Below are 25,317 nucleotides of genomic sequence, written 5' to 3' on the forward strand. Positions count from 1 at the left end.
AAGCAGGGACACTGGGTTGCGGAGCATCTACTTTATAAAAGTTATTACCTTTTGAATTTGGAATGTTATGTAGTGCCAGCTCTGGCATATGGTACATCAAATGTCTGCTGAAGACTTAGGCTTGCTTTAAAAAATAAAAAAGTCTCAAGTCAAAGTACACTTGGAAGGTAGGTCTTTCAGGCAGGAACTGTCTTTTCATCTTTGGTGTAGAGCGCTGGGGTAACATGGTCCTGATCCCTGGTTGGGGTCTGTAGGTAATATTATAATACAAATCCTACTACTTCTAAAACAATCACTGTGGAGGCTTGTCAATTAAAAAAGATAATTAAGAACATAAGAATGGCCATATCAATCGGAACAATGGTCCATCCAGCCCAGTATCCTGTCTTCTGACAGTGGCTAGTGCCAGATGTTTCAGAGGAACTGAACAGAACAGGGCAATCTATTGACTGATCCATCCCCTACCATCCAATCCCAGCTTCTAGAGCAGTGGCTCTCACCTTTTCAGACTACAGTACCCTTTTCAGGAGACTGATTTGTCTTGAGTACCCATAAGTTTCACCTAACTTAAAAACTACTTGCTTACAAAATCATACATAAAAATACAAAAGTGTCACAGCACAGCATTATTGAAAAATTGCTTACTTTCTCATTTTCCATATAATTATAAAATAAATCAATTGGAATATAAATATTGTACTTACATTTTAGTGTTTATATAGAGAGCAGTATAAACAAGTAAGTGTCTGTATGAAATTCTAGTTTGTACTGACTTTGCTAGTGCTTTTTAGATAGCCTGTTGTAAAACTAGGCAAATATCTAGATGAGTTGATGTACCGTCTGGAAGACCTCTCCATACCCCTGACTGAGAACCACTGTTCTAGCGGATTAGGGACACCCAGAGGATGGGGTTGCATCCCTGATCATTTTGGCTAACAGCCACTGATGAACTATCCTCTATAAATTTATCTAATTCTTTTTTGCACCCAGTTATACCTTTGGCCTTCACAACATCCCCTGGCAATGAGTTCCACAGGTTGACTGTGCATTGTGTGAAGAAGTACTTCTTTTTTAAACTTTCTGATTGTTAATTTCATTGGGTGACTCCTGGTTCTTGTATTAAGTAAAGGGGTAAGTAGAAATTCCTTATTCATTTTCTTCATGCCATTCATGATTTTATAGACCTCCATCATATCGCTCCTTACTCATCTTTTTTCTAAGCTGAACAGCCCCAGCCCTGTTAAGCTCTCCTCATATGGAAGCTGTTCCATACACCTTAATACTTTTTTTTGCCCTTTTCTATACTTTTTCCAATTCCAATATACCTTTTTTGTGATGGGTTGACCAGAACTACATGCAGTGTTTAATGTGTAGGTTTACCATGGATTTATGTAGTGACATTATGATATTTTCTGTCATATTATCTATCCTTTTCCTAATGGTTCCTAACTTTCTGTGACATTTTTTTGATTGCCACTGAACGTTGAGCAGATGTTTTCAGAGAACTATCCACAATGATTCCAAGATCTCTTTCTTGCGTGATAACAGCTAATTTAGACCCCATCATTTTATGTGTAGAGTTGGGATTGTTTTCTAGTGTGTATTAATTTGCATTAATCAACATTGAATTTCATCTGTCATGTTGCCCAGTCACCCAGTTTTGTGAGATCCTTTTGTAACTCTTCATAGTCAGCTTTGGACTTAACTATCTTGGGTAACTTTGTATCATCTGCAATCTTTGCTACCTCACTGTTTACCCCTTTTCCCAGATCATTTATGAATAAGTTGAACACCACTAGTCCTGGTACAAATCCTTGGGGGACCCTACTATTTACCTCTCACCCCTGTCCACATGGTTGTTGCCCCTTCAAACAATTCTAATAGATTGGTGAGGCATGATTTCCCTTTATAAAAGCTGTGTTGACTCTTCCCTAACATATTGTGTTGATCTATGTGTCTGGTAATTCTGTTCTTTACTATAGTTTCAAACAATTTGCTTGGTACTGAAATTAGGCTTACTGACTTGTAATTACAAGAATCACCTCTGGAGCCTTCAAAAAAATTGGCATTAATGTAGCTATCCTCCAGTCATCTGATGCAGAGGCTGATTTAAGTGAGAGGTTACATAGCACAGTTAGTAGTTCCTCAGTTTCATACTGGAGTTCCTTCAGATCTCTTGGGGGGACACTATCTGGTCCTCTTGATTTATTACTGTTTAATTAATCAATTTGTTCCAAAACTTCCTCTACTGACACCTCAGTCTGGGACAGTTCCTTAGATTTTTCACCTACACAGAATGGCTCAGGTGTGGGAATCTCCCTCATAATCTCTGCAGTGAAGGCTGATGTAAAGAATTCATTTAGTTTCTCTGCAATGGCCTTGTGTTCCTTGAGAGCTCCTGTACCACCTTGATTATCCAGTGGCCCCACTGATTGTTTAGCAGGCTTCCTGAATCTGATAGTATTTGTATCTTTTGCTAGTTGCTCTTCAAATTCTTTTTTGCCCTGCCTAATAATACTTTTACATTTGACTTGCCAGAGTTTATGTCCCTTGCAATTCACCTGAGTAGGATTTGACTTCCAATTTTTAAAAGATGCCTTTTTTTGTCTTTAGCTGTCTTTTGTACTCTGTTTAGCCATGATGGTATTTTTTTTTATCCTCTTGCTGTTTTTAAAAAATCTGGGGTATACATACAGTTTGAGCCTATATTCTGGTGTTTTAACATTTTTTAATGTAGCTTTCAGGCATTTCACTCTTGTGACTATTCCTTTTAATTTCCATTTAACTAGGCTCCTCTTTCTTGTGTAGTTCCACTTTTTGAAGTTAAATGCTATGGTGGGGGGTTTCACTGGTATTTCCCCCCTGTGACGGGCTGTCCACCCCACACAAGGGTTGAAGGGGTTAAAATGGCCAAGGGGGCCTAATAACCATCTAGGCTTCTCCTGGAGGAAGAAACGGGGAGTAATGAGGGAGCTCAGCTGTATAGGAACAGGAGGGCCTGTATAAAGTTCTGCAGCTGAGAGTAGAAGCAGGCTGCAGAAAGAGAGATGCTCAGTTACTGTCAAGGTGAGACGACAAAGTAGAAAGTAGCCCAGGGATACAGTAGTAAGGGATAAGATTGTGCTGACCTTGACTGCTATTTGTAGGGTCCCTGAGCTGGAACCCAGTGGCATGGTTAAGGTTGCAATGAAAGAGAAGACTTAGATGCATGCAATATCCTTGGAGGGCCAAGCCAGAAAGTGGGAGCAGTTGAATTCTAAGAGAGTGAGACTGAGAGAGTGATGGGGTGCAACTGCAGGAAGGGGTGTTGACCTAGCAGAGCTAATCCCCAGATGCTGCCAGAAGGAGGTGCTCCAGTAATGCGTGAAATGCCCAGTGACACCCCCCTCCCCAAGGATAGTAAATTTAATTACATTATCGTCACTATTATGAGCTGTTCAGACATGTTCACCTCTTGGACTAGATTCTGTGTGCGTGGGACAGGCTGTACCAACCCCATACTGATCAGGCAGGGGTTAACCAATTACTTTGGGCCCAAATGGCCACTCCCTCTTGCCCTTGCTGTGCATGCTCCCAGTGGAGGGAGCATATAAAAGGAAGCAGCTCAGCTTGGCTCAGTCTGGTATGGCTGAGGAGGAGAGCGAATGTGTGCTGTAGGCTCCTACAAGACTCCAGATGGCTGAGACCAAGGACCCTGTCTATGCTGCAGAGAACCAGTTGACTGCAGGGATAGAAGGAGACACTGAGCTGCTGCCAGCTGAGGAGATGCCTGAGGTCAGCTTAAGGGTAAGAAGCAACCCAAGGGATGTGTCAGGAGACATGCAGACCTGATCCTTCCTTTGGGGTGATTGGTTTCATAGAGCCTTGGGTAAGAACCTGGTGGAGTAGGATGGGCTTGGGTTCCCCTACCCTCCCTGCACTGCTTGGCCCTGCTGTCTAGCAGTATTGGTACTAGAGGCTAATGCCTTGGACTATTGATACTGGGCATTGCTTCCCTGAGAGAAAGGATGGCCTCTGTGGACATGTGCCCCATGGCATTGCTGCCCTGAGAGAAAGAGCAGCATTGGGGACCTTTACCACTAGATGTCACAACTACCATAGAGGGGGCAGTGCCACTTAGGACTAAATCAAGAATCACCTCTCCCCTTGTGGGTTCCAGGACTAGCTGGAGTTTTCTGCTTTTGTAGCCTCTCTAACCACTACCACAACCGCCCCCACCACCAGTGTGACCTACTATGTCATTTCTATATAGTTAGTACCCTGATATCACTGTGTCCCATTGATTATCATCATTCCACCAAATTTCTGTGATGTCTATTATATCAATATCCTCATTTAATGCAAGGCTTTCAAATTCACCCATCTTAATATTTAGACTTCTTGCATTTGTACACTAAGGCTTATGAAAATTGTCAGTATTTAGTTGTCTGCCTTCAAGTGACGTAATTGAATGGGGCTCTTTTTTGTTTGATTGCTTCTCTTCGGTATCTACTTGTACTATATCAACTTCTATCCTGTCCTCTTTAATGGGATATAGAGTATCCCCTTTAATAAGTCCTCCCCAAGGGATGCATCTGAACTGTGTGCTCCTCCACACCTATCAGCTTTCCCTCAGCCCTCAGTTTAAAAACTCCTCTCTGACCCTTTTAATTTTACATGTCAGCAGCCTGGTTCCATTTTGATTTAGGTGGAGCCCATCCTTCTTGTATAGCCTCCTTCTTTCCCAAAAGGTTCCTCAGTTCCTAATAAACCTCAATCCTCCCTCTAAACATCATTGTCTCATTAACCCATTTCATTCACCCATTGAGACCCTGCAATTCTGCCTGCATTACTGGCCCTGCACATGGAACTGGAAGCATTTCAGACAACACTATCATGAAGGTCCTCGGCTTTAATATCTCACCTAACAGCCTAGGTTTTGCCTCCAGAACCTCTCTCCTACCTTTCCATATGTCATTGTTACCTACATGTACCATGACCAGCAGCTCCTCCCCAGCACTACATATAAGTCTGTCTAGATGTCTCAAGAGGTCCATGAACTTTGCACCTTGCAGGCAATTCACCACACAGTTTTCCTGGCCATCACAAATCCATCTATCATTCTAATTTTTCATGCAAAGGTTTGCAAGTGGATGCAGATGCATCTTCTAAGTCTGGCTGGGAGATCTGCCCCTTTGCAGACCTCAGTATGGCCAGCTGTCATGATTTTATTGCCTGTCTTGCAATGTTTAGGCTTTTTAGGGGTTCACATTAGTGTCTAATGTCTGCTTTGAATCTTGTGAAGTTTCGCCTTTCTCCAGAATGGCTGTCATCTCCCATTATTGTCTTTGGGACTGAATCCTCAGCATGCTGGCTCCTATGTCTCATTAATGTTTGCAGGTGGAGGTGAGACTGCCCCCAGCATTGGCTTCCCTCTCCCATTGTTTCCAAAGGGGCTGAGCGGACTGGACTCAGGAAGGATGGTAGCCTGGTAGTCAGCATTATGAGATCCAGACATGGGACAAGAGACTTTGAAAGTGACAGGAAACAGATTGGGGGGAGGGGTGCAGCTGGGAGTGGAGAGGCACAGGATAGGAAATTATGAGGAATCAAGGGGAAGAGGATGGAGCAGGAGGAAGAGTGAGGTGAGTGGAGGGGGATATGGGTGGTAGTTGGGAAACTGATAGATGCAGGGGAATGTGAGGGTAAGAGGCAGTCTGGGGGAGCAGGGGAATGTGGCATAGTAGAGACAGAGAAAGTGATGGGTAGGAAACTAAGGGAAATATGGGAAGTAAGTGAATGTAGGGATAGATGGGAGACAGGAGGCTGCGAGGGGCCATGGAAAGAAAATACAAATAGTGCAACAGCTTATCCTGCCTAGTTAGTGTGTGTGTGTGAAGGGAGGCGGGAGCTCCCAGCAGCCAGGAGATAGTAGAGGGGAGGTAAAATCCCTCCCCCGCAAGCAGCAAAGAGGGATGCCTGCATTTAGTGCACATATTTTAGATTGAATTTTAAATCTGAGATGATCACCAACAAATTGGAGGTGGGTGACTACCCATTAGAGGTGGAAAAATCAGAAGGCAGCAAAAACAAGAAGAATGGGAATGGAGAGCCATAATGAGACACCCCATGAAAAGTAATTTTTCAGGCTTTAGACTTGGGATTTCAATTAAACTTCTAAGTCTCATAAGAAGAGCACCGAGCTGCGGAAGGTCATGAAGAGATATTGAGGAGTTTTTAAAACAAATCGAGAGGGAATCCCCGCTCAGTGCCAAAACCCAAATGTGGGGCAAAGACTGAAAATGAGAGGCATGATGACTATTAGTATAGGAAAGTTAAAAGGATGTTGGAGTCATCCTTTGTTTTATCCATACACATTTTTTCTCATTTCAGTTGAATTATTCATGATTTCTGAGATCCATATATGTAGATTACAGTAATCTAAGGGAGAACAACTGGTCCATATGGAACACAGGTACATTTGGGTATCAAAATAAGGGATATTCTTCATATGAGGGACTGTTGAGTGGTACATGAGAGTGGACCCAGCTTGAACAAAACATGTTTCTGGAGGGGAAAACGGAATGATAAAGAAGTGTTTGTCACGAGGGGCAGCTCTCTTGTAAAAGAAAGGGCTGCAACTCTTGCAGCAGTTGGCACCATACAGCCACCAAAATGCTAGCTGAGGGGGCTGACAAAAACATCTATTTGTACTATAATTTGTCTCAACAGAGGAAATAGCCTGAAAGAAAATGAATGTACAGATAATGGGTATATGAGCTAATATGTGTTGTTTCATCCACTTGGATTCATGTATTTATGTTTTCGTGACGTACATATTAGATTCAGATGTTGAGTTGGCTGTTTGGTAAATGCTATATTTTCCATATGGCATGATGCTACTGGCCAAGCAGACAGGGATATGTTTCTGCCAAGTAAGAAACATTGTCAGGAAAAAAAGCTTTGATTTCTTCCATTTAGCTTCAGGTGCATTTCATACAGCTCACTATTGCTGAGGCTAGGGTACAATTTGTCATCCTCAATAAAGTGCGTAATCAGTGTTTGGGGTTTTTCCTTATTTTCTTGAATAGCTCCATTTGCTCATTGAGGCAGAGCTTGTGCCTTTTCCAGTGAATCTGCTGCTGCTAGAGTTACATGCCCGGGGTGAATTGTAGATTAACCATGTATGCATGGTGGGGAAGAAGTTTTGCCATTTGGAAATTCTTTTAATAATAGCACTAATACTAATTCTACTAATAATAGATAATGTAGTAATTTAGGTGCACGTCACTTACAGCATTGAATTCTTCAACTTCTGTAATGGGGAAGATTGTTGGTGTGAATCAATCTTTATTTCTAGACAAACACTAGGGGTCACCCTTCTTTATTTTAAGACCTTGTTCACTGCCCAGTTCCCACAGACAATTTGTTAATTGTAGGGGAGTGTGTTACTATAGAGTAGGAAAAAATTCTTGGCTGTAAAAGTGCTAGTCTTTCTGCTGTCTATCACTGTTTTCTGGCATCTATGTTCTTTAGCTTTACCCTCTTAAGAGGAATGAATTGTGTGTCTAAAAGTTGTTCATTAAAACAGATTAGTTCTCTGAGATTTCAGATAGGATAAAGTTCAGAGAGTAAGAAGATTTATGGTTTCAATCAAATGTAGTTGTGTACCAATGTGGTTTTTGCCCTGCATAAGTGCATATGTGCACACATACATATCTGAGGTGTTTTATAGCATAGCTGGAGGACTGCGTATGAGGAACAAGTAATTGTAATTTTGGCTTTCATCTGAAAGAAAACTAGATGGGCCACAACATTCTTAGTAAGAGAGAAGTTTCTTGAATATCACAACTGTGAAAGGAAGCAGGTAAAATAAATATCAGTTACAGAAATCCAAACTTGCCTGTTACAGTACTATAAAAAGCCTGGAGCCAACTGTGAATAAGAGGGAGAAAAAGTGCCAATTCATTTTTATGCAGCTTCCTACAAAGGTTACAGAAGACTGATCAGCTAGAAATGTAGGCATTACAGTGAGTTTTGTTTCTCTGCAGCAGAAATGTGGATCAGCTTTTTCCTTGGGATGAGGGAGTGAAGGATCTCTTTTCTGCACCAAGTCCTAGTGTTTTCAAAGTTGGGAAAGCCTTTGGAATGAAGTGAGGGTCTCTTTAAAGTTTTGGGCTTTGACCGAGTGATCTATTCAATCCAAGCTTACTCTGTCTATAGATCACAGCACATTTATTGTCTGTGCAAAACCCTTGTCATGGTACGTGAACACTAGTTTGTCCTGTTTATGATTTTTACAGTTTTAAATGGTGTAATGCCTATAGAATAAAATGTCTATTACTGCAATATTTTGCACCCATTTGATGAAAATCTATTTTAGCCATTACTTATCTTAACTATTTTGGGCTGAATCTGCCACCCTCTTCTCATGTTGACTATGTGTTCATATAAAAAGGGAATCCCTATCCTGGCAGCAAGATATTCTAAAGATTGTTCTATCAGTAGCATGCTCTTTACATAAGTTCCTTTCATTCCTCCTCACAACAAACTATGAATTGCAATGGGTCACACTCCAAGCACTTCAAAGTTAAAAAATCTGGCATTGCCTATTGTCCAAGAAACCTTCATTAGGTCCGTTTGTATGTAAATGAGTTTACTGAGTGCAAGGTAGTTGGGATTAGGTCCACTCTCTTCAAGAACACCTCCTGGGATGGTCTCCTCCTTCCTATCCAAGCACAGGTCTTGTCTACGTGAAAGATACATGTGTAGCTACACATTGCAGTCCCTTTTGTCCCTGTCAGAATCTTTCACTGCAGCAGGGAAAGGCTCTGGCAGTGGGACACTATGCTGCTGAAATTAGCAGTGTAGATGGGTAGGGAGGCACTGCATTGGCATGCAGAGAGCTGTGTAGGGTCCATATCTTAAGATATGTCTTTACTGTACTCCTCTTAGCAGTGCCTTGCTGTCTACACTGCTGTTTATACCTGTGCTGAGAGGTCATGCAATACATGTACTCTACATGCCACCTTAAGTGTAGACACACCAGAGGGTGAGCCATGGCAGAAGAACTGCAGTTCAGCATCAGAAATACCATCTTTATAACATCATCATAACACTGCTTCCAGCTATTGCTATCAAAAAGATGTAACATTAGATAGTTTTATTCACATAAAAATACATTAAAAATAAAAGATTTGTCTTAAATCAGCAATAAAGATATTCAAATTTAAAACTGAGCCTGCATTTTAAATTCAATGTACTTGTATTCAATATTTATCAGACCTCTGATAACTGACTTAAACTACATAGTGAAAACAATTTGATTTACTAATGTAATGGTTAGATTTAAGCCAAACCCTGAACATAATTGGAGTTCCTGTGTGGGGAAAGTTTATGTAACTTTTCCGTTTGCATATTAAAATATAATGGAGTTGGCCTATGGTACAGGGTAGCACAATCCTGAGGACTGTGTAATGCTTTTATGGGTGATTCTAGTGGCTGGAAATAGTCAGAGCATTGGAATACCCTGGCAAAATTCTTTCCCCTGACAATACTCATGCCCCCTGAACTGGTGGCATCAGTGGGATGGCATAGATCTGTCCAAAATCCTTGCCCTAATAGAACGTATGTAATGGTGGGCTTGCCCTTTAAGGCTTGGAGGCCTAGAACTGACCATCCCTGTACAATTAGCTCTGCCTGGCACCCCAATGGAGTGTGGCGTTTATTTAGTAGTATGAGCTGGGTATGGAGGAGCTGATTCTCCTGTAAAGAGCTGCAGGAAGCTGCAGAAAGAGAGACTGCAGAGTCTGCGACAGTGGCAGAGGCCTGCTAAAGCAGGGAACGTTGGCTGGGAGCAAGTAGACTCCAGCAGGGGACCCTGAGTTTTCAGGGAAAAGGCCCCAGGAAAGGAAGGCCTGGGAGACCCACAACAAGAAGATTGGGAGCATGGACTTGCTGAGTATTTGAGAACTTTTATTTTGAATATTTTGTTATCTTAATAAATCAAGCCCCAGGGAGGCGTGGTGTTGAACTTAACAGTCTGTTTTGGTAATTTGACTGAGGGAGCCCTGGCCTTGGGAGGTGGCTGGCTTGTTCACAAGGGGGAAGAGAGAACCAGAGACACAGCCTGCAGTCATGGTTCCCTCATCCCTGAAGTGATGTTATGTTGACAATGTATTACATAATGGTGACATTCAATCAGAGATTGTAATACAACTCTGATTTGAGAAAGGTGCTCTCCGGGCCCCAAACTTTGTTAGGATTGCTGATCATAGATGTACTCTGAGTGCAAACCTGTAAAGCGTGGAGGGGCCAATACTGCCAGGGCTGGTTGAGTTAGATTCAGGTTGATTGGTATCTGTACATTGCATGCACATTACTCTGGGTTTGGGCTTTGCTTTGTGCAGGCCATCTTTGGGAACTTAAATGTTTGTTGATTGGCTGCTTCTGGATCAAACTCTAGGAAAGCTGATTGTTTCTATCAGCAGGAGGCCTCTCCGTTTGAATTCTCAAAACCAGCCCGTGATGGGAAATGCTGTTGTATTTTTATTGCTCAGGCTTCTATAAATTCTTTCAAAGTATGACTGACTTACTCTAATTTCAGTGTGTAACCCAAACGCTGCAGTAGCTTTACTTACTGCTCTGGTCAGAAATACTGGAGTGGGCCCTTGTTCTTCAACTTTGAATATGGAAAATGAATAATTTGGGCCAAGCTCTACAGTGGAGTTCTAAGGGGTATAAATTAAGCCCAGGTGTGTAAACTACCTGAATTTAAGGATGAAAATTTATGTTGGGATTCTGTGGTGCAATTAAGGACCTGGGGACAGATTTAAAAGGCAGCTAAAAATGCAGATAGGCACCCTGTGGGCTTTAGGGTTGCAAACATTCTAACCTCAGAAAACTGAACACCCTTGCTCCACTCCTTGCTGGAGGCCCTACCCCTTCCACATCTCTTCTCCGATGCCCCGCCCTTCATTCACTCCATCCCCCATCCCTCTGTCTCTTGCTCTTCCCCACCCTCATTCACTTGCTCATGTTCACTGCGCTGGGGCAGCGGGCTGAGGTGTGTAAGGGGGTGAGGGCTCTGGTTGGGGGTGGAGCCAGGGATGAGAGGTTTGGAGTGTGGGAGAGGGCTCTGGGCTGAGGAAAGGGATTGGGGTGTGGGAGGGGTACAGGCTCTGGGCTGGGGTGCAGACTCCTGGTGGGGTCAGAAATGAGAGGTTCAGGGTGGGGGAAGGGGGATCAAGGCTGGGCCAGGGAGTGGGTAATGGGGGAGTAAGGGCTCTGGGGTTGGGGGTGCAGACTCTGTGGTGGGGCTAGGAATGAGGGGTTTGGGATGGAGGAGGTGGCTCAAGGATGGGGTAGGGGGTTGGAGTGCAGGAGTGGATGAGCATTGCAGGTTCCGAGCAGCACTTACTGGGCATGGTTCCTGGCCAATGGCAGCTGCGGTGCCAGTGCTTGAGGAGAGGGTCAGCACATAGAACCACCTATGCCTACAAGCCAGAGGGACATGATGGCTGCTTCCCAGGAGCCATGCAGAGCTGGGTAGGGAGCCTGCCAGCCCCACACCATCTGGACTTTTAATGCCCTGGTCAGCGGTACTGACCGGAGCTGCCAGTGTCACTTTTTGACTAGGTGTTCCAAGTGAAAACTGGACACCTGGCAAGCCCTACTGGGCCTGAATATCTGTGCAAACCTGATCCCTGGTCCTTGGAGGTGCAGGTCCCCTGCACATTCCATTTGTGATGTTCAATGTCTCTAAGGATTTAACCTTATCGCTAGCGTGATGAAGGCAGCTGAAACCATGGAAGAAAGAGAAATATCAACTATCACTTCTACTCAGGTGAACACCATAAAAGGTCACAGATAAAAATTTATCATCATATACCCCTATATGGAAACTATATTCTCATCAATGAGAACATTAAATATTAAAATTGGATCCATGGATTCCTTTTGTTTGTATGCCAGAGATGTTGTAACTGTATGAATTCTTTATAGCAGTGGTTTTCAAACTATTGTACTGGTGACATCTTTCAGACAGCAAGCGTCTGCATGCGACCTCCCCCCTTCTAAATTAAAAACACTTTTTTATATTTAACATTATTATAAAGGCTGGAGGCAAAGCAGGGCTTGGGGTGGAAGCTGACAGCTCACAATCCCCCATGTAATAATATCATGACCCCCTAGGGGTCTTGACCCCCAGTTTGAAAACTCCAGATTTATAGCCACAAGTTCAAATGCATATATAAACCAGATATAAAAATGTAAAATTGATACTCTGACTATGGTATCATTATCCACAAATGTAATACAATATAATACTGCATCTATTGGAATGTATTGTTACATGAGACAGGTATAAAATATAATCAATACATTTTACAAAACATATAGAATAAGGTCTTAGGCTGCTGTCAATCAGCAGAGATCCATTGAACTCAGTGAAGTTCTGCTACTTTACACTAGGTAAGGCTCTGGCTATGTATATATGGTTAATATATTTTCAGTAATTGAACATTTATACATCACACTGTTGTGACACACAGGCACCTCAATATTCACCACTCTCATGTAATTAGAATATGTTTTGTACAAAGTATGCCTTGAGATATCATTCTAAAAGTCTTGATCTGCTAGACATTAATATCCTGCTGGAATGTATGGGCTATCGTTGTATGTGAAGTTATGAAGTTTAGCTATGTATGTGTTACTGAAACATGTTGTGAGGTTGAAAACACCCACAAGCAGCCTTCAGGTACAACAGTAAAAAACACAAACAATGTTAACGGCTTACTGAGGAAATACACACAAGCACAAGTGGATGGGGTACCAGCATGAATTCCTCTAAGCTCAATTACCAGCGTAGAACCTGTAGCGCTGCCACCAACCAGGAATTTCAGTGCCTGGTACACTCTGGTCCCCCCAAAACCTTGCCCGGGGACCCCCAAGACCCAGGAACTGTGTACAATAGAAATCTCTCAGAGATAGCACTACACAATAGGAGCTGTTTGACCCAGGTCACAGCAAAAGAGCTTTCCAGCTAGTGGGAAGAAAATATAAAAGAGTGAAAAGGACAGCATAAGGGGAACTCGCTCTCCCTACAACAACACACCTGGAAACACATGAGGAATAAAGACTGAACAGGGGGGGAAGTGATGTTCCCAGGCTAAAGGGATTTCTAGTCTGTGTATGAAAACCTGGGAAGCCCAAGCTGGAAGGCCAAGGCAGCTTGTGCCTTAAGAATCTGCCAGTCTGTTTATCACTCAGGGTAAGGATTTACTAATTCATATCTGTCATAAACGGATAGTTAAGAGTTAATGGAACAGAAGTACTTCATATCTCTTTTGCCTGGAAAGGGTTAACAAGAACAGTGAGCCTGGCTGTCACCTGACCAGAGGACCAATCAGAGGACAGGATACTTTCAAATCTTGAGGGAGGGAAGTTTTGTGTGTGCTGTTAGTTTTTGGTTGTTGTTCACTCTTGGGGCTCAGAGGGACCAGAGGTGCAACCAGGTTTCTCTCCAATCGCTCCAATACAGGCTCTTATAAGTTCAGAATAGTGAGTACTAGGTAGATAAAGCAAGTTAGGCCTATGGTTGTTTTCTTTATTTGCAAATGTGTATTTGGCTGGAAGGAGTTCAAATGTGTATTTCGCTGAAAGGAGTCCAAATTGGTATTTTGCTGAAAAGATTTTAATTTGTACTTGTATACTTAGGCTGGGAGGGTATTCCCAGTGTCTATAGCTAAAAGACCCTGTACCTATTCCATTTTAAATTTACAAAGATAATTTTTACTGCTTTTCTCTCTTTAATTAAAAGTTTTTCTTGTTTAAGAACCTGATTGTTTTTTTTATTCTGGTGAGACCCCAGGGGACTGGGTCTGGATCCACCAGGGAATTGGTGGGGAGAAAGGAGGGAAGGGGGAGAGAGAGGTTAATTTTCTCTCTGTGTTAGGATTACTTTCTCTCTCAGGGAGAGTCTGGGAGGGGGATAAAGAAGGAGGGGTGTAGGTGGATTTTCCTCTCTGTTTTAAGATTCAAGGAGTTTGAATCACAGCGATCTTCCAGGGTAACCCAGGGAGGGGAAGTCTGGGAGAGGCAACGGTGGGGGAAAGGGTTTACTTTCCTTGTGGTAAGATCCAGAGGGTCTGGGTCTTGGGGGTCCCCGGGCAAGGTTTTGGGGGGACCAGAGTGTACCAGGCACTGAAATTCCTGGTTGGTGGCAGCGCTACAGGTTCTAAGCTGGTAATTGAGCTTAGAGAAATTCATGCTGGTACCCCATCTCTTGGACGCTAAGGTTCAGAGTGGGGAATTATACCATGACAATATCCTACCTATCTAGTATATTAAGATCAGTTTGTGGTTTTGTTTATTTACTAGGTAATCTGCTTTGAACTGTTTGCTATCACTTATAATCACTTAAAATCTATCTGTTTCTAGTTAATAAACTTATTTTATATTTTAATCCAAACCACTGTGCATTTGACTAAGGTGTCTAGGGAAAATCTCAGCTTGATTATTACTAGTGTGTATGGTCCTCTTCACATTGACGGAGAGGCAGACTGGGTTTAAAACCATATTCTGTCCAGATTTGACCAAGGCAGGATGGTACTGCTCTGGGGTCCTAGGGTAAGTTCCCTCTAAGCTGTGTGGCCACACAGCCATGCAGTTGCCTATAAAGTGCCATGCAGGCGCTCAGGGCTGTGGTGGGGAGAGATGCCTCTCTCCAAGCCCTGAACCTGCTGTGGTGCCCCTCCCCAGGCCCTGACCCAGCCCAGCCCCAGACCTGCTGCGACCGGGGGATAGGTGCCCCTCCCTCAGCCCTGACCCAGCCTGACCCTGAACCTGCTGTGGCTGAGGGACAGGCACCCTTCCCCTGGCCCTGACCCAGCCCAGTCCTGAACCTGCCAGGGGACAGGTGCCCCTCCCCCCCAGCCCAGGTGCTGCTGCAGGGAGAGAGGCCTGGGGGGAGTCCTCTCTCCCCACCATAGCCCTGGGGAGCCCCAGTGTACCTCAAACTCCTCAGCCCCACCCCAGAGCCCACACCTCCAGATGGCACCTTCACCTCCCCAAACCCCAACCCTCTGCCCCGCCCTTGAGCCCCTCATCCCTGGCTCCACCCCAGAGCCAACATCCCTATCTACAGCTCACCTAGCCTGAACTCCAACCCTCTTCCCCAGCCCTGAGCCCCTCAGCTCCAGCCCCACTCCAGAGCCTACACCCCCTGCTGGAGCCATCAGCCCCTGCACCCCAACCCTCTGCTCCCAGCCCTGAGCTCCTTCTCGCACTCTGAACCCCTTAGCCCCAACCTGCTACATAAATTTTGTTATTCTCACATCACACTTTACCTCCATACTGGTGAACGTAACAAAATTCATTCCACACATCGATGGAAAAAATTAGAGGGAACACTGGTCTGAGGCTGGTGCTTAGAGAGCTTGTAAGTGACTGCAGCTGGGTGTGTCCCTATCTGTGTGAATGCTGGTGAAAGTGCAAGCTTGGAGGAGCTTTGCAATTTGTCATGGCAATACCGTGTGAGAGGGAGCCCTGGCTGGTGGGTCAGATGGCTCAGTGATACCCCAGTCCAGGTGGCACCCAAGGGGGAACCCATCCCAACTATATTTTAAATGTAAAAAGGAGTGAGTTTCACACTATTGAAAGCACTTTGAAACTGTTTGGTAGGACAGATGAGTTTTCTGCAGCCCTGAGCTTTGTCTGTGCTGCTGAGAGTTCTGGGGAAGCCCATCTCAATTGGGTTATAAGTTAAAGTAGTGATGGGATACTTTATTTTACATCTTCCTAATAGCTGTTTTCTGCCCATTTGAACTACTTCGGACACAGTAGGCTTAGTGGGACTTTTATTTTGACATTATTTTTCTTTAGCACACCACGTCATCTCTTCTGAATACACTCCTCTTCCATGCTGTTGGTATCTAAAGACTCCTTTGGTACACCTCTACCTCGATATAACGCGACCCGATATAACACGAATTTGGATATAATGCGGTAAAGCAGTGCTCCGGGGAGGCGGGGCTGCGCACTCCGGTGGATCAAAGCAAGTTTGATATAAGGCAGTTTCACCTATAACGTGGTAAGATTTTTTGGCTCCCGAGGACAGCATTATATTGAGGTAGAGGTGTCCTACCATATTGTTAGAATCTAGACTACTGTGAAAACCAGTGTAAAAGTTTGCCATTTTATTGCTAGCTAGAAGTATAACTTGAACCGCTCTGCCAGAGTATACTTTTCTTCATCCCTTTATTTTATAATTTTGGGTTATGTCTTTTCTTAAATGTAGTTTTAACTGCACACAGGTTTTCATTTGCATGTACAGTGGAAGAATATGAAACATGTTTCCTTGGAGACTTTAAATGTCTGAAATAATCATTTACATAAACAACACTATCATCAAAATTTCACATTCTTCAGTTGAAGGAAAAAACTTCAACATTTCCAATGCAAATAAGTACTATTTAATAAGCAATCTAAAAAAGTCCCCTTTATTGAATTTCATAATGACCAAAAAGTTACTTATCTTTAAAATAATTCCAGATTATAATATAATTTCATTTGTGGATTAATTGTGTGCACTTAAATAAGTGCTTAGAGTGTTTTCAAATTCAACTTAAACATTTATCTCTAATTGCCATGCAAAATATCATTGCCCTTTCCTCTGGGTAAGGCAAAAACAACTGTCATTCCCATTTTAACAGAGCTTGTTTCCACCTGTCAAGAGCATTCTGATTGCTTTAATCAATCTATTCATAACTCCTGGTTTTTCCCTTATAAGGTTTGCATAGAAATTCCCTCAAATTCTTATATGTTCAGTGAGCTGTGCCAACTCAATATTTTTTTCTGCCTTAGATACATATTTTATAGTATTCCCCTAACCAGACATAAAGGTTTTTTTTCATACTTCAGAGAAGTTCAAGAAAACACAAAATGTATTTCACATCTGCTCTGTTGCACTTACCCACATACAATATATCCATTAGAAAACTCCAACCGTGTTAGTAAATAAATAATTATTCCCTACTTTGCCACCTTCATGCTCCCCCATAAACAAAACACAGAAAAACTGTAGCTTGTCCCCTTTTGCTGTTGTGTTCTGTTTTAAATACTGGGCCAAGCAAGACTAAGTAGCAGGGTTTAAAGCTGTAGACACTCAGGGCACGTCTACACTGCAACAAAACACCCACAGTTCATCTGGGTCAGTTGACTCGGACTTGCGGCGCTTGGGCTGTGGGGTTATAAAATTGCAATATAGATGTTCAGACTTCTGCTGGAACCTGGATTGGGGACTCTCCTGCCTCATGGGGTCTCAGAGCTGGGCACCAGCCCAAGACCAAATGTCTACACTGCAATTTTATTGCCTTACAGCCTGAACAGCCCTCCTACCCTAGCCCTCATCTGCAGGGGTGAGCTGGAACCGATTTTCACTGGTTCACAGGAATGGTTGTTAAATTTAGAAGCAGTTTTAGAACCGCTTGTTAACTGGCTTCCCTGCAAGGGAAGCTTTGATGGGCTCAGGCTGGGAAGCCTGTATTCCTCTTCTCGGCGGCCAGGGGCGCTAAGATGCACTGCGGGCTGCCTCCTGGCCCTGGTGCTGCTGCTGCTCCTTGGACCTTTGGCGCTGGGGCTCCTGCTGCTCCCTGATGAGTCCCCAGCTGCGTCCTGCTGCTCGGACTGCTCCCAGCCACTCTCCCTGTGTGAGTACTGCCCCCCCGCCCCCTGCCCACACCCCCTCCCACTGCCAGCCCCTGCCCACAGCCACCCTCTGCCACTGCCAGCCCCTGCCCACAGCCACCCCCTGGCACAGCCACCCTCTGCTATAGACACCCGCAGCCACCCCCTGCCACAGACACCCGCAGCCAGCCCCCGGCACAGCCAGCCTCTGCCACAGCCACCCTCTGCCTGCAGCCACCCGCAGCCACCCAATGCCACAGCCGCCCTCTGCCCACTGCCAGCCTCTGCCCACAGCCACCCCCTGGCACAGCCACCCTTTGCTATAGACACCTGCAGCCACCCCCTGCCACAGACACCCCCTGCCACAGACACCCGCAGCCAGCCCCCGGCACAGCCAGCCTCTGCCACAGCCACCCTCTGCCTGCAGCCACCCGCAGCCACCCCCTGCCACAGCCGCCCTCTGCCCACAGCCACCCCCTGCCGCGGCCACCCCCTGCCACAGCCACCCCCTGCCACACCCCCTGCCCGCAGCCACCCCCCTGCCACACACTCTGCCCGCAGCTGCCCCCTGCCCACAGCCACCTGCAGCCAGCCCCTGCCACAGCCCCTGCCCGCAGTCAGCCCATCTGCATCACCTGCCCACAGCCAGCTCCTGTTGCAGCCAGCCCATGTTACACTCCCTGCCTCCAGCTAACCCTGCCCCATTCCCCTGTCTGCAGCCAGCCTCATGTCCACTGGTGCCCTGCAGTTCTCAGGGCAGTAACCCTGCACACCTGCTTCAATGAGGGGGTGCAGAGAGCAGCTGGGACCCACACATGTGCACATCCTAGGGTGACCAGACAGCAAGTGTGAAAAATCGGGACACGGGGTGAGGGGTAATAGGAGCTTATATAAGAAAGAGACGCAAAAATTGAGACTGTCCCTATAAAATTGGGACACCTGGTCACCCTAGCACACCCCCAGGGAGTGGCAGTGACCCACACATGTGAAACTGAACTCAGTTCTAGTTCAAGCCCATCTTTTTAAAAAAGAACTTTAGGTAGGGTTAACATACATCCGTATTTTCCTGGACATGTCAGGCTTTTCGGTTCTTAAATTGCTGTCTAGGAAAATTCCTCCCGGGAAAATATGGATGTATGGTAACGCTATTGGTACAAAAATGCTGTGGCACATCCCTTAAATCAGAACTTTTTATAGGGAACTAGTTTTTAAGATTTTAGCAGCTCATCACTGGTCATCTGCAAGCCTGAGTGAGCTGACCTGGGCCAGCCACAGGATATTTACTGCGGTGTAGCCAGACCCTCATTGAAGGCCTTCTTCCTGAACTGATTAGCTACTTTGTCCTTTTAAAAAATCTTTTAATAATCTTTTAATAATCTGCTACTGTATTGCTAAATATCTAGTTCTATACTGGAATCTATAACAATTAATAATATAATATTATATTTAAATAGATCCAGGAGTCTTAAACTACTTTGAGCGACTGAAATTATTACCTACATTTTTCAGATGTGGAAACAATAGTAGAGAGGTTAAGTGACCTGACAAAAGTCACACAACAAGGCATTGATAAAAGTGGATCTAGAAACAAAGTCCCTTAATCTCAAAAGTGAAATGGTTTCATTAAAGTCAATGACAAAACTCCCATTGACTGTGCTGGGGCCAGGATTTCACCCCGAGCCCATTGTGCTGATTGACAGACCATGCTGAGAGGCTGCAAGAACTGACTTGTCACCAAAATATATTTCCATTGTTGTATTAGGATTGCAAGTCTATGTTCCTAGTTAAACACATTTAGAATATGATATGTTACTTTGACTTAAATTTTATTGTATTTGTATTCATTTTAAATTAGATATAGCATGGAAACTTCATTGAGACATACATAATGTTTAAAAGATTGTTGGGGGGGGGGAGTAGAAGAGGACGAACAAAAAAATGTCCACTAAAGTTATCAGAGTGTCAACAACAGTGGAAGAACTGTTTTTTTTGTTTTTTTTCCGTATTTAAGGTGTCATGAAAATTTGCAAGCGAGCTACTGATTAGTGTATAAACAATGCTAAATGTGAAATATATCTGTAGACATTTGTTTCTTACTGTATGATGTCTCAAATGAAAAGGAGGTGGGAGAGAAAAAGCAGTTTTTAAAAGAAATTTATGGATATGAAAAAAACACTTTTTCCATCAAGAAAATTATGGAACCAAGTTTAAATTTGATGTCTAATAAAAAGTGTTATTTTATTATTATTCTCTTTGGTCCAAATTCATAGTCATCAGTTAAGTTAGACCTGAGATGAAACTGATCTTAAACACATTGTCTCTGGTTTTGTGAGATTTACATATTGTATCTCAGATTTATTTCCACCTTCTTTAACTTGCTGATTTTCTCTGAATACAAATGTACACATGGAAAGGCAATTCCAAACCCACAGAAGCAGTTAGTATCTCTTTATTTTTACCTTGTTTAATTATTTTCAGAATCTTTCTATCTTTTGATAATGTCCCTACTTCCCCCAGGACTCCCTTTTGACCTTTGTTCCCTGTTTTAAAAGTGTGAGTTTCATGTAAAAAAAAGTTTAAATATGTCAGTAATAAATTAATCCACCATCTGAGATGAAATAAAAAACCTTCTGAATGCTGTGAAATGATGATATAGTTAAAGCAAAACAAAACTGAGTAAGTGTTTAAAATTATGATTAATGTGAATAGATAAGCATTTTACCTGAATAGCATTGGTAACATTCCATCCAGCTTCCCAAGTGGTGATCAGTTTGATCTGGGCACCTTGCATGTGAGCGTTGGATTGATATCCTGGGTCCTGGTGGGACACATTAAACTCAAGGGTCATGGTAGCATCTTGTTCCTCTTTTTCCTCGCTGTGGGTCTGGTTAAGCTCATCCCTTCTGGCAAAATTCACATTTTCTTCATCAGCATCTAGGCAACCTTCCCATTTCACCAGCCTGAAAAATAGGGATTGTGTACCCCTAAAGCAATGGGGAAGAGATGAAAGAGCCTGCTTCAGGTAAGCCATCCTGAATACCAGCTATTAAAATAAAATCTTTTCCTGGCTGTCTTTATTTTTTGCAGTAGTTGTGTGTTATTAGTCCCTTTGTTAGATTGGCATTGACACTGTAGCTATGATTTATGAGGTCTGTTGGCCTTCAGTCTTTTATTTGTGTCAGTTTCAAATGCCAAACTAAAGGAACATACCCAGGGTCTTCAAGGTGCTACTCAGAGTCAATGAGGTTTAGTAGCCTGCAAGCTGAAATTTACAATTCAAATCCTTTTACTTATGGTAAGTACATAGATCAGTCACTCGTGAAGAAGCTACAAGTGGTTGCAAGAATCTGTTTCTGGAAATTATGCAAGCATGTTTTTCAATACAAGTAAATATTCCTCCAAAAAACCCCCAACCTACTGCATTGAAAAGCAGCACTGACTGACTGATACAAACAAAATGACTGTAATATACATAGAAGTTAATAGAGCAGGCTACTGCTGGGTTAAATTAAGGTTTATTACATTGTCCATGAGCTAAGTAGTCCCATCATATTTAGACCAAATTATATCATTCATGTGTAGAGTTATAATAGCACAACAACTTTAAAAAGAATAATTTATTCAAAATTAAATAGAGAACAACGGAAAAATATGTATAAATAACTACCTACTTCTCCAGATGTGAGAATTTTCTGCTCTTATTTAGTGTCTACAGAGGTCAGTAGAACTTTAAAAATGTTTTAAAAACATAAGCTAAAAGTTTAAAAACTTCTAGCATATTGATAACCATTTCTATTTCATAGTATTTTTCTGAGGAGAGAGAGCAGAATTTTTTTAATGCTGTTTAGCTCTGTCTGTTCATTCCAGGGCTATAAATAAAGTCTTTACACACCATAAGACCATAAAAACGATATCTATTTTGTTTCCCTTACTTTCATGGAGAAGCATCTGGGATTTGTGCAAGGACGGAAAATAAAGGGAGTGTAGTTGCAGGATTCACTGATTTTTAGTGTCACCTCTGTCCGTTTTCTGCAGAGAAAAGCAATCTTCTCCTGTGAGTCTGGTGTTAAGGAAATCTGCCAGTATCCCTTTGTTAAATCCAGTCTGAGTTCGTCTACCCAAGGCATGGGGTAGACATCAAATTCTGAAACTGTTAACCTTTCTGAAGTCTATACAGAAATGTAGTGAGTCATCTGACTTTGGAACCAGCACAAAAGGACTTCTCCAGTCACTTTGGGATAACCCAAGTTCTGACATGACCTTGAACTCTTTCTTGATAGCCCTCCTCAATTTTTGGGGGATTGGTTGCAGCTCTTCTGTATTACTTTACTGGGTTCCATATTAATGTGATTGTGGCCCATGTATATCTTCCCAAGGTGGGCTGAGAATATCTTTGTAAAAGTGGCCACCAATTGGAGTGCCTGTTTTGTGGTTTTTTTTGCTTCTGGTTAGGTTCTCTCAGAGGGGCACTGAGCTTTCTTTCAGGCAATCTCTAATTTGGGGTCCCAGTTCCTCAGCATATGGCATGATGAAGTGGCATTCCTTGGCTTCAGCAAATTTACATGGTTATTTTGTCATTCCTTCCCACCATTTCTTGCTTTTGTCTGATTAAATAGTTTGCAGTTCCTACCTCCTTTACCGTCTCATAAAGGCCTTGCCACTTGGCCATCAGCTTTGATTCAGAGATTGGAAGAAGCAATAGAACTCTGTTCCCGGATTGAAAGGCACATAGTCATGCCCCTTTATTATAATATAACTGTTTTTGTACGTGTGCTCCTTCCTGTAGCATAGGGCCCCGTAGCTTCCTGTCTCTCATGTAACTTTAAGACATATTGTACAAGGTTTTTGGTGGTTGGAGCCTGGCTTTCCCATGTCTCTCTCACCAGGTCTATTATACCTCTTGGCGGTTGCCCATATAACACTTGCAGTGGTGAAAATGCGGTCAAAACTTGTGATACTTCCTTAATGGAGAAGAGTCAGGAGTAGTTGGTCCCAATGTTATGAGTCTTGGATAATGAATTTCTTGAGAATTCTCTCTACCATCTGATTAAGTCTTCCACTAGGCCATCTGTCTATGGATGGTACACAGATGTGTAGGGGCCTTACCAAATTCGCAGCCATGAAAAACGCGTCACAGATCATGAAATCTGGTCTTTTGTGTGCTTTTACCCTATACTATACAGATTTCATGGGGGAGACCAGCGTTTCTCACATTGAGGGTCCTGACCCAAAAGGAAATTGCAGAGGGTCACAAGGCTATTTTTTGGGGGTTGTAGTATTGCCACCCTTACTTCTGCGCTGACTTCAGAGCTGGGCCGCCAGAGAGTCGTGGCTGTTGGCCTGGCACCCAGATCTGAAGGCAGCGCCCCAATAGCAGCAGCACAGATGTAAGGGTGGCAATGTCATACCATGTCATCCTTACTTCTTCCCTATTGCCTTCACAGCTGGGCAGCCAGAGAGTGGCAGCTGCTGACTGAGGGCCCAGCTCTGCAGGCTGCAGTGCTGAAGAATGGCAATACCATTACCATGCCATCCTTACTTCTGTGCTGCTGCTGGCAGTGGCCCTGCCTTCAGAGCTGGGCTCCTGGCCAGCAGCCATTGCTGCCCAGCTCTGAAGGCAGTGCTGTCACCAGCAGCAGTGCAGAAGTAAGGGTACCAGTACTGCAATCCCCCCTACAAGAACCTTGCAACCTCCCCCCACAACTCCTTTTTGGGTTAGGACCCCTACAATTCCAACCCTATGAAATTTCAGACTTAAATAGCTGAAATCATGAAATCTGTGATTTTTAAAACCCTACGATTGTGAAATTGCTAGGACCCTACAGATGTGTATAATGCTTTGACTTTTAGTAGGCCACAAAACTCTCTTATCAGCCAGATTGTAAAACTGGTTCCCTCATCCATCAGGATCTCTTTGGGAATCCCTACCCAGGCAAAGACCTTCAGCAGCTCATTAGTGATAGTCTTGTCATCATTGTATGGAATGGTATCACTTCTGGCTATTGGGTGACCAAATCCATGATAACAAGGATATGCTGGTGTCCAGAAGTACTCTTCTCTAGGAGGCATATAAGAATGATTATTGTTCATTTAGAGAAGATCTCCATCAAGGGAAAGGGTACTAGTAGAGTCCATGGGACTCCTTTGGTGACCACTAGTTAGCATTTGAAGCATGACACACATACATTCTCAACTTCTTTAAGGACCCTGGGCAAAAGTATTGGGTCAGGATCCTAGACTTTGTCTTATCCTTCCCAAGGTGTCCTGCACATAGTACTGTGTGCACTAACTGTAGGAGCTCAAGATGATATAACCAGGGCAGAAGTAATTGCATCCATATCTCATGCCTCTGCTTGTCCTGGTCTAGATGTTCTGCATTTTCAGTTTTTATTTGTAAAAAAAATTCAGGGAATTTATCAGTGTTTATTTTCCAAACATTAAAACCAGGATGAAATCAGGTTAAAACTAGAATTAAAAAAATCGGGGGAGTGGGGAGGAGAGACAGGGACTTTTCATAGTATACACATTTTACTACAGTATAATCGAAACCTTTTTTTAATGTACAAAGGTATTTTTTGTCTCTCTGAACTAGGAATGTTTCCAGAAATCCTGGTTTGTATACCCTTGCATAATTTTCTTCAAAGTATCCTCACTCATATAGGGCCTCTTGCTGTCTTGGAGGTAATCCAACTTTGAAAATAAGTGCTCTGCATCAATAGATCCAGGGGGTACACCCAAAGCTCACCTTGCCAATTTGCTGGAGATGGGAAATGTGTTTTGATGACTGGTCCAAAAAGCCAGCACATCTAGTTTCATATTATCAGGGTTAGGCATGTTCAGATTTGAGATTTCACCTTTAGTGGCAAATAGTTGAAACATTCTGGAACAACAGTCATGGTCTGCTGCAAAATTCACCCTGAGGAAGGGGTGCAACACCTGGATGACATTCCAAAAAGAATCTTTAGCACCAAACATTTTGGGGATCAGTTTATGGGCTACAGTCATCCCCCATTTCTTGTAAGCATTGGTTTTGAATGCATTTTTGGTTTTCTTGTGTTCTCGGATCATAAGGATTTTCAAAAACAGCTGGGTTTTCTCACTGTATGTTTCTCTTGAAGCTTTTGTGCTCATTTCAGCTGTGATTTTGGTTGTCAGGATCCAGAAAACATCTGAATTGACAAACATGTTGACAGTAATCAGAGAAAACTCCAATGTTTTCTGTGTGTCACATGGTGATTCCAAGTTTTCAACAATGAATATTACCTTGGTGTGCAGAGTCTGGTGGTCATTTTGGTTATTTGCAAGTCTCTTCAGAGTTTCTGCTTTAGAACCAACAAACTCAGGATGCTCCAGGAGACACATTAGCCCAGTCTGTGCATTATTTACAAGACAGGCAGTGAAATACAAGCTCATTCACCTATGTGGTACACCAGGGGTAATTGGCAGTTGGCTTTGCACTCATCTCACACTCTGTAAAACAAAGCCTTAAACTTGTTTGCATGCTTGAAAATGGCTCCAGATCCAATGATGCAAGATTTCACGTCTTTCATTTCTTCTGTACCAGTAGCTACTGACAGTGCAATACTAATTAGGTGAGTAGGGCAGGTAGTATAAAGCAGCTCCAGTTTCTGATTGAGTTTAATCTCCTGT

At 43.3% G+C, this 25,317-nt stretch overlaps 1 protein-coding gene across 1 annotated transcript in view; it reads right to left on the bottom strand.

Moving 5' to 3' along the window:
- The window catches only part of LOC115649393 (vesicular inhibitory amino acid transporter-like), a 38,316-nt gene extending 13,287 nt beyond the window's left edge, over positions 1–25,029 (bottom strand). Inside the window, exons 1-2 of the mRNA XM_030558335.1 lie at positions 24,413–25,029; positions 20,390–20,627 (exon numbers count right to left, since the gene is read on the bottom strand). Coding sequence (XP_030414195.1) covers positions 20,390–20,627; positions 24,413–25,029 — 855 coding nt within the window. The remainder of the gene's footprint in view (positions 1–20,389; positions 20,628–24,412) is intronic.
- Positions 25,030–25,317: the final 288 nt, after the last annotated feature.

This window comes from Gopherus evgoodei, chromosome 3 (assembly GCF_007399415.2).
Source record: "Gopherus evgoodei ecotype Sinaloan lineage chromosome 3, rGopEvg1_v1.p, whole genome shotgun sequence".
In the NCBI taxonomy this organism is placed as follows: domain Eukaryota; kingdom Metazoa; phylum Chordata; order Testudines; family Testudinidae; genus Gopherus; species Gopherus evgoodei.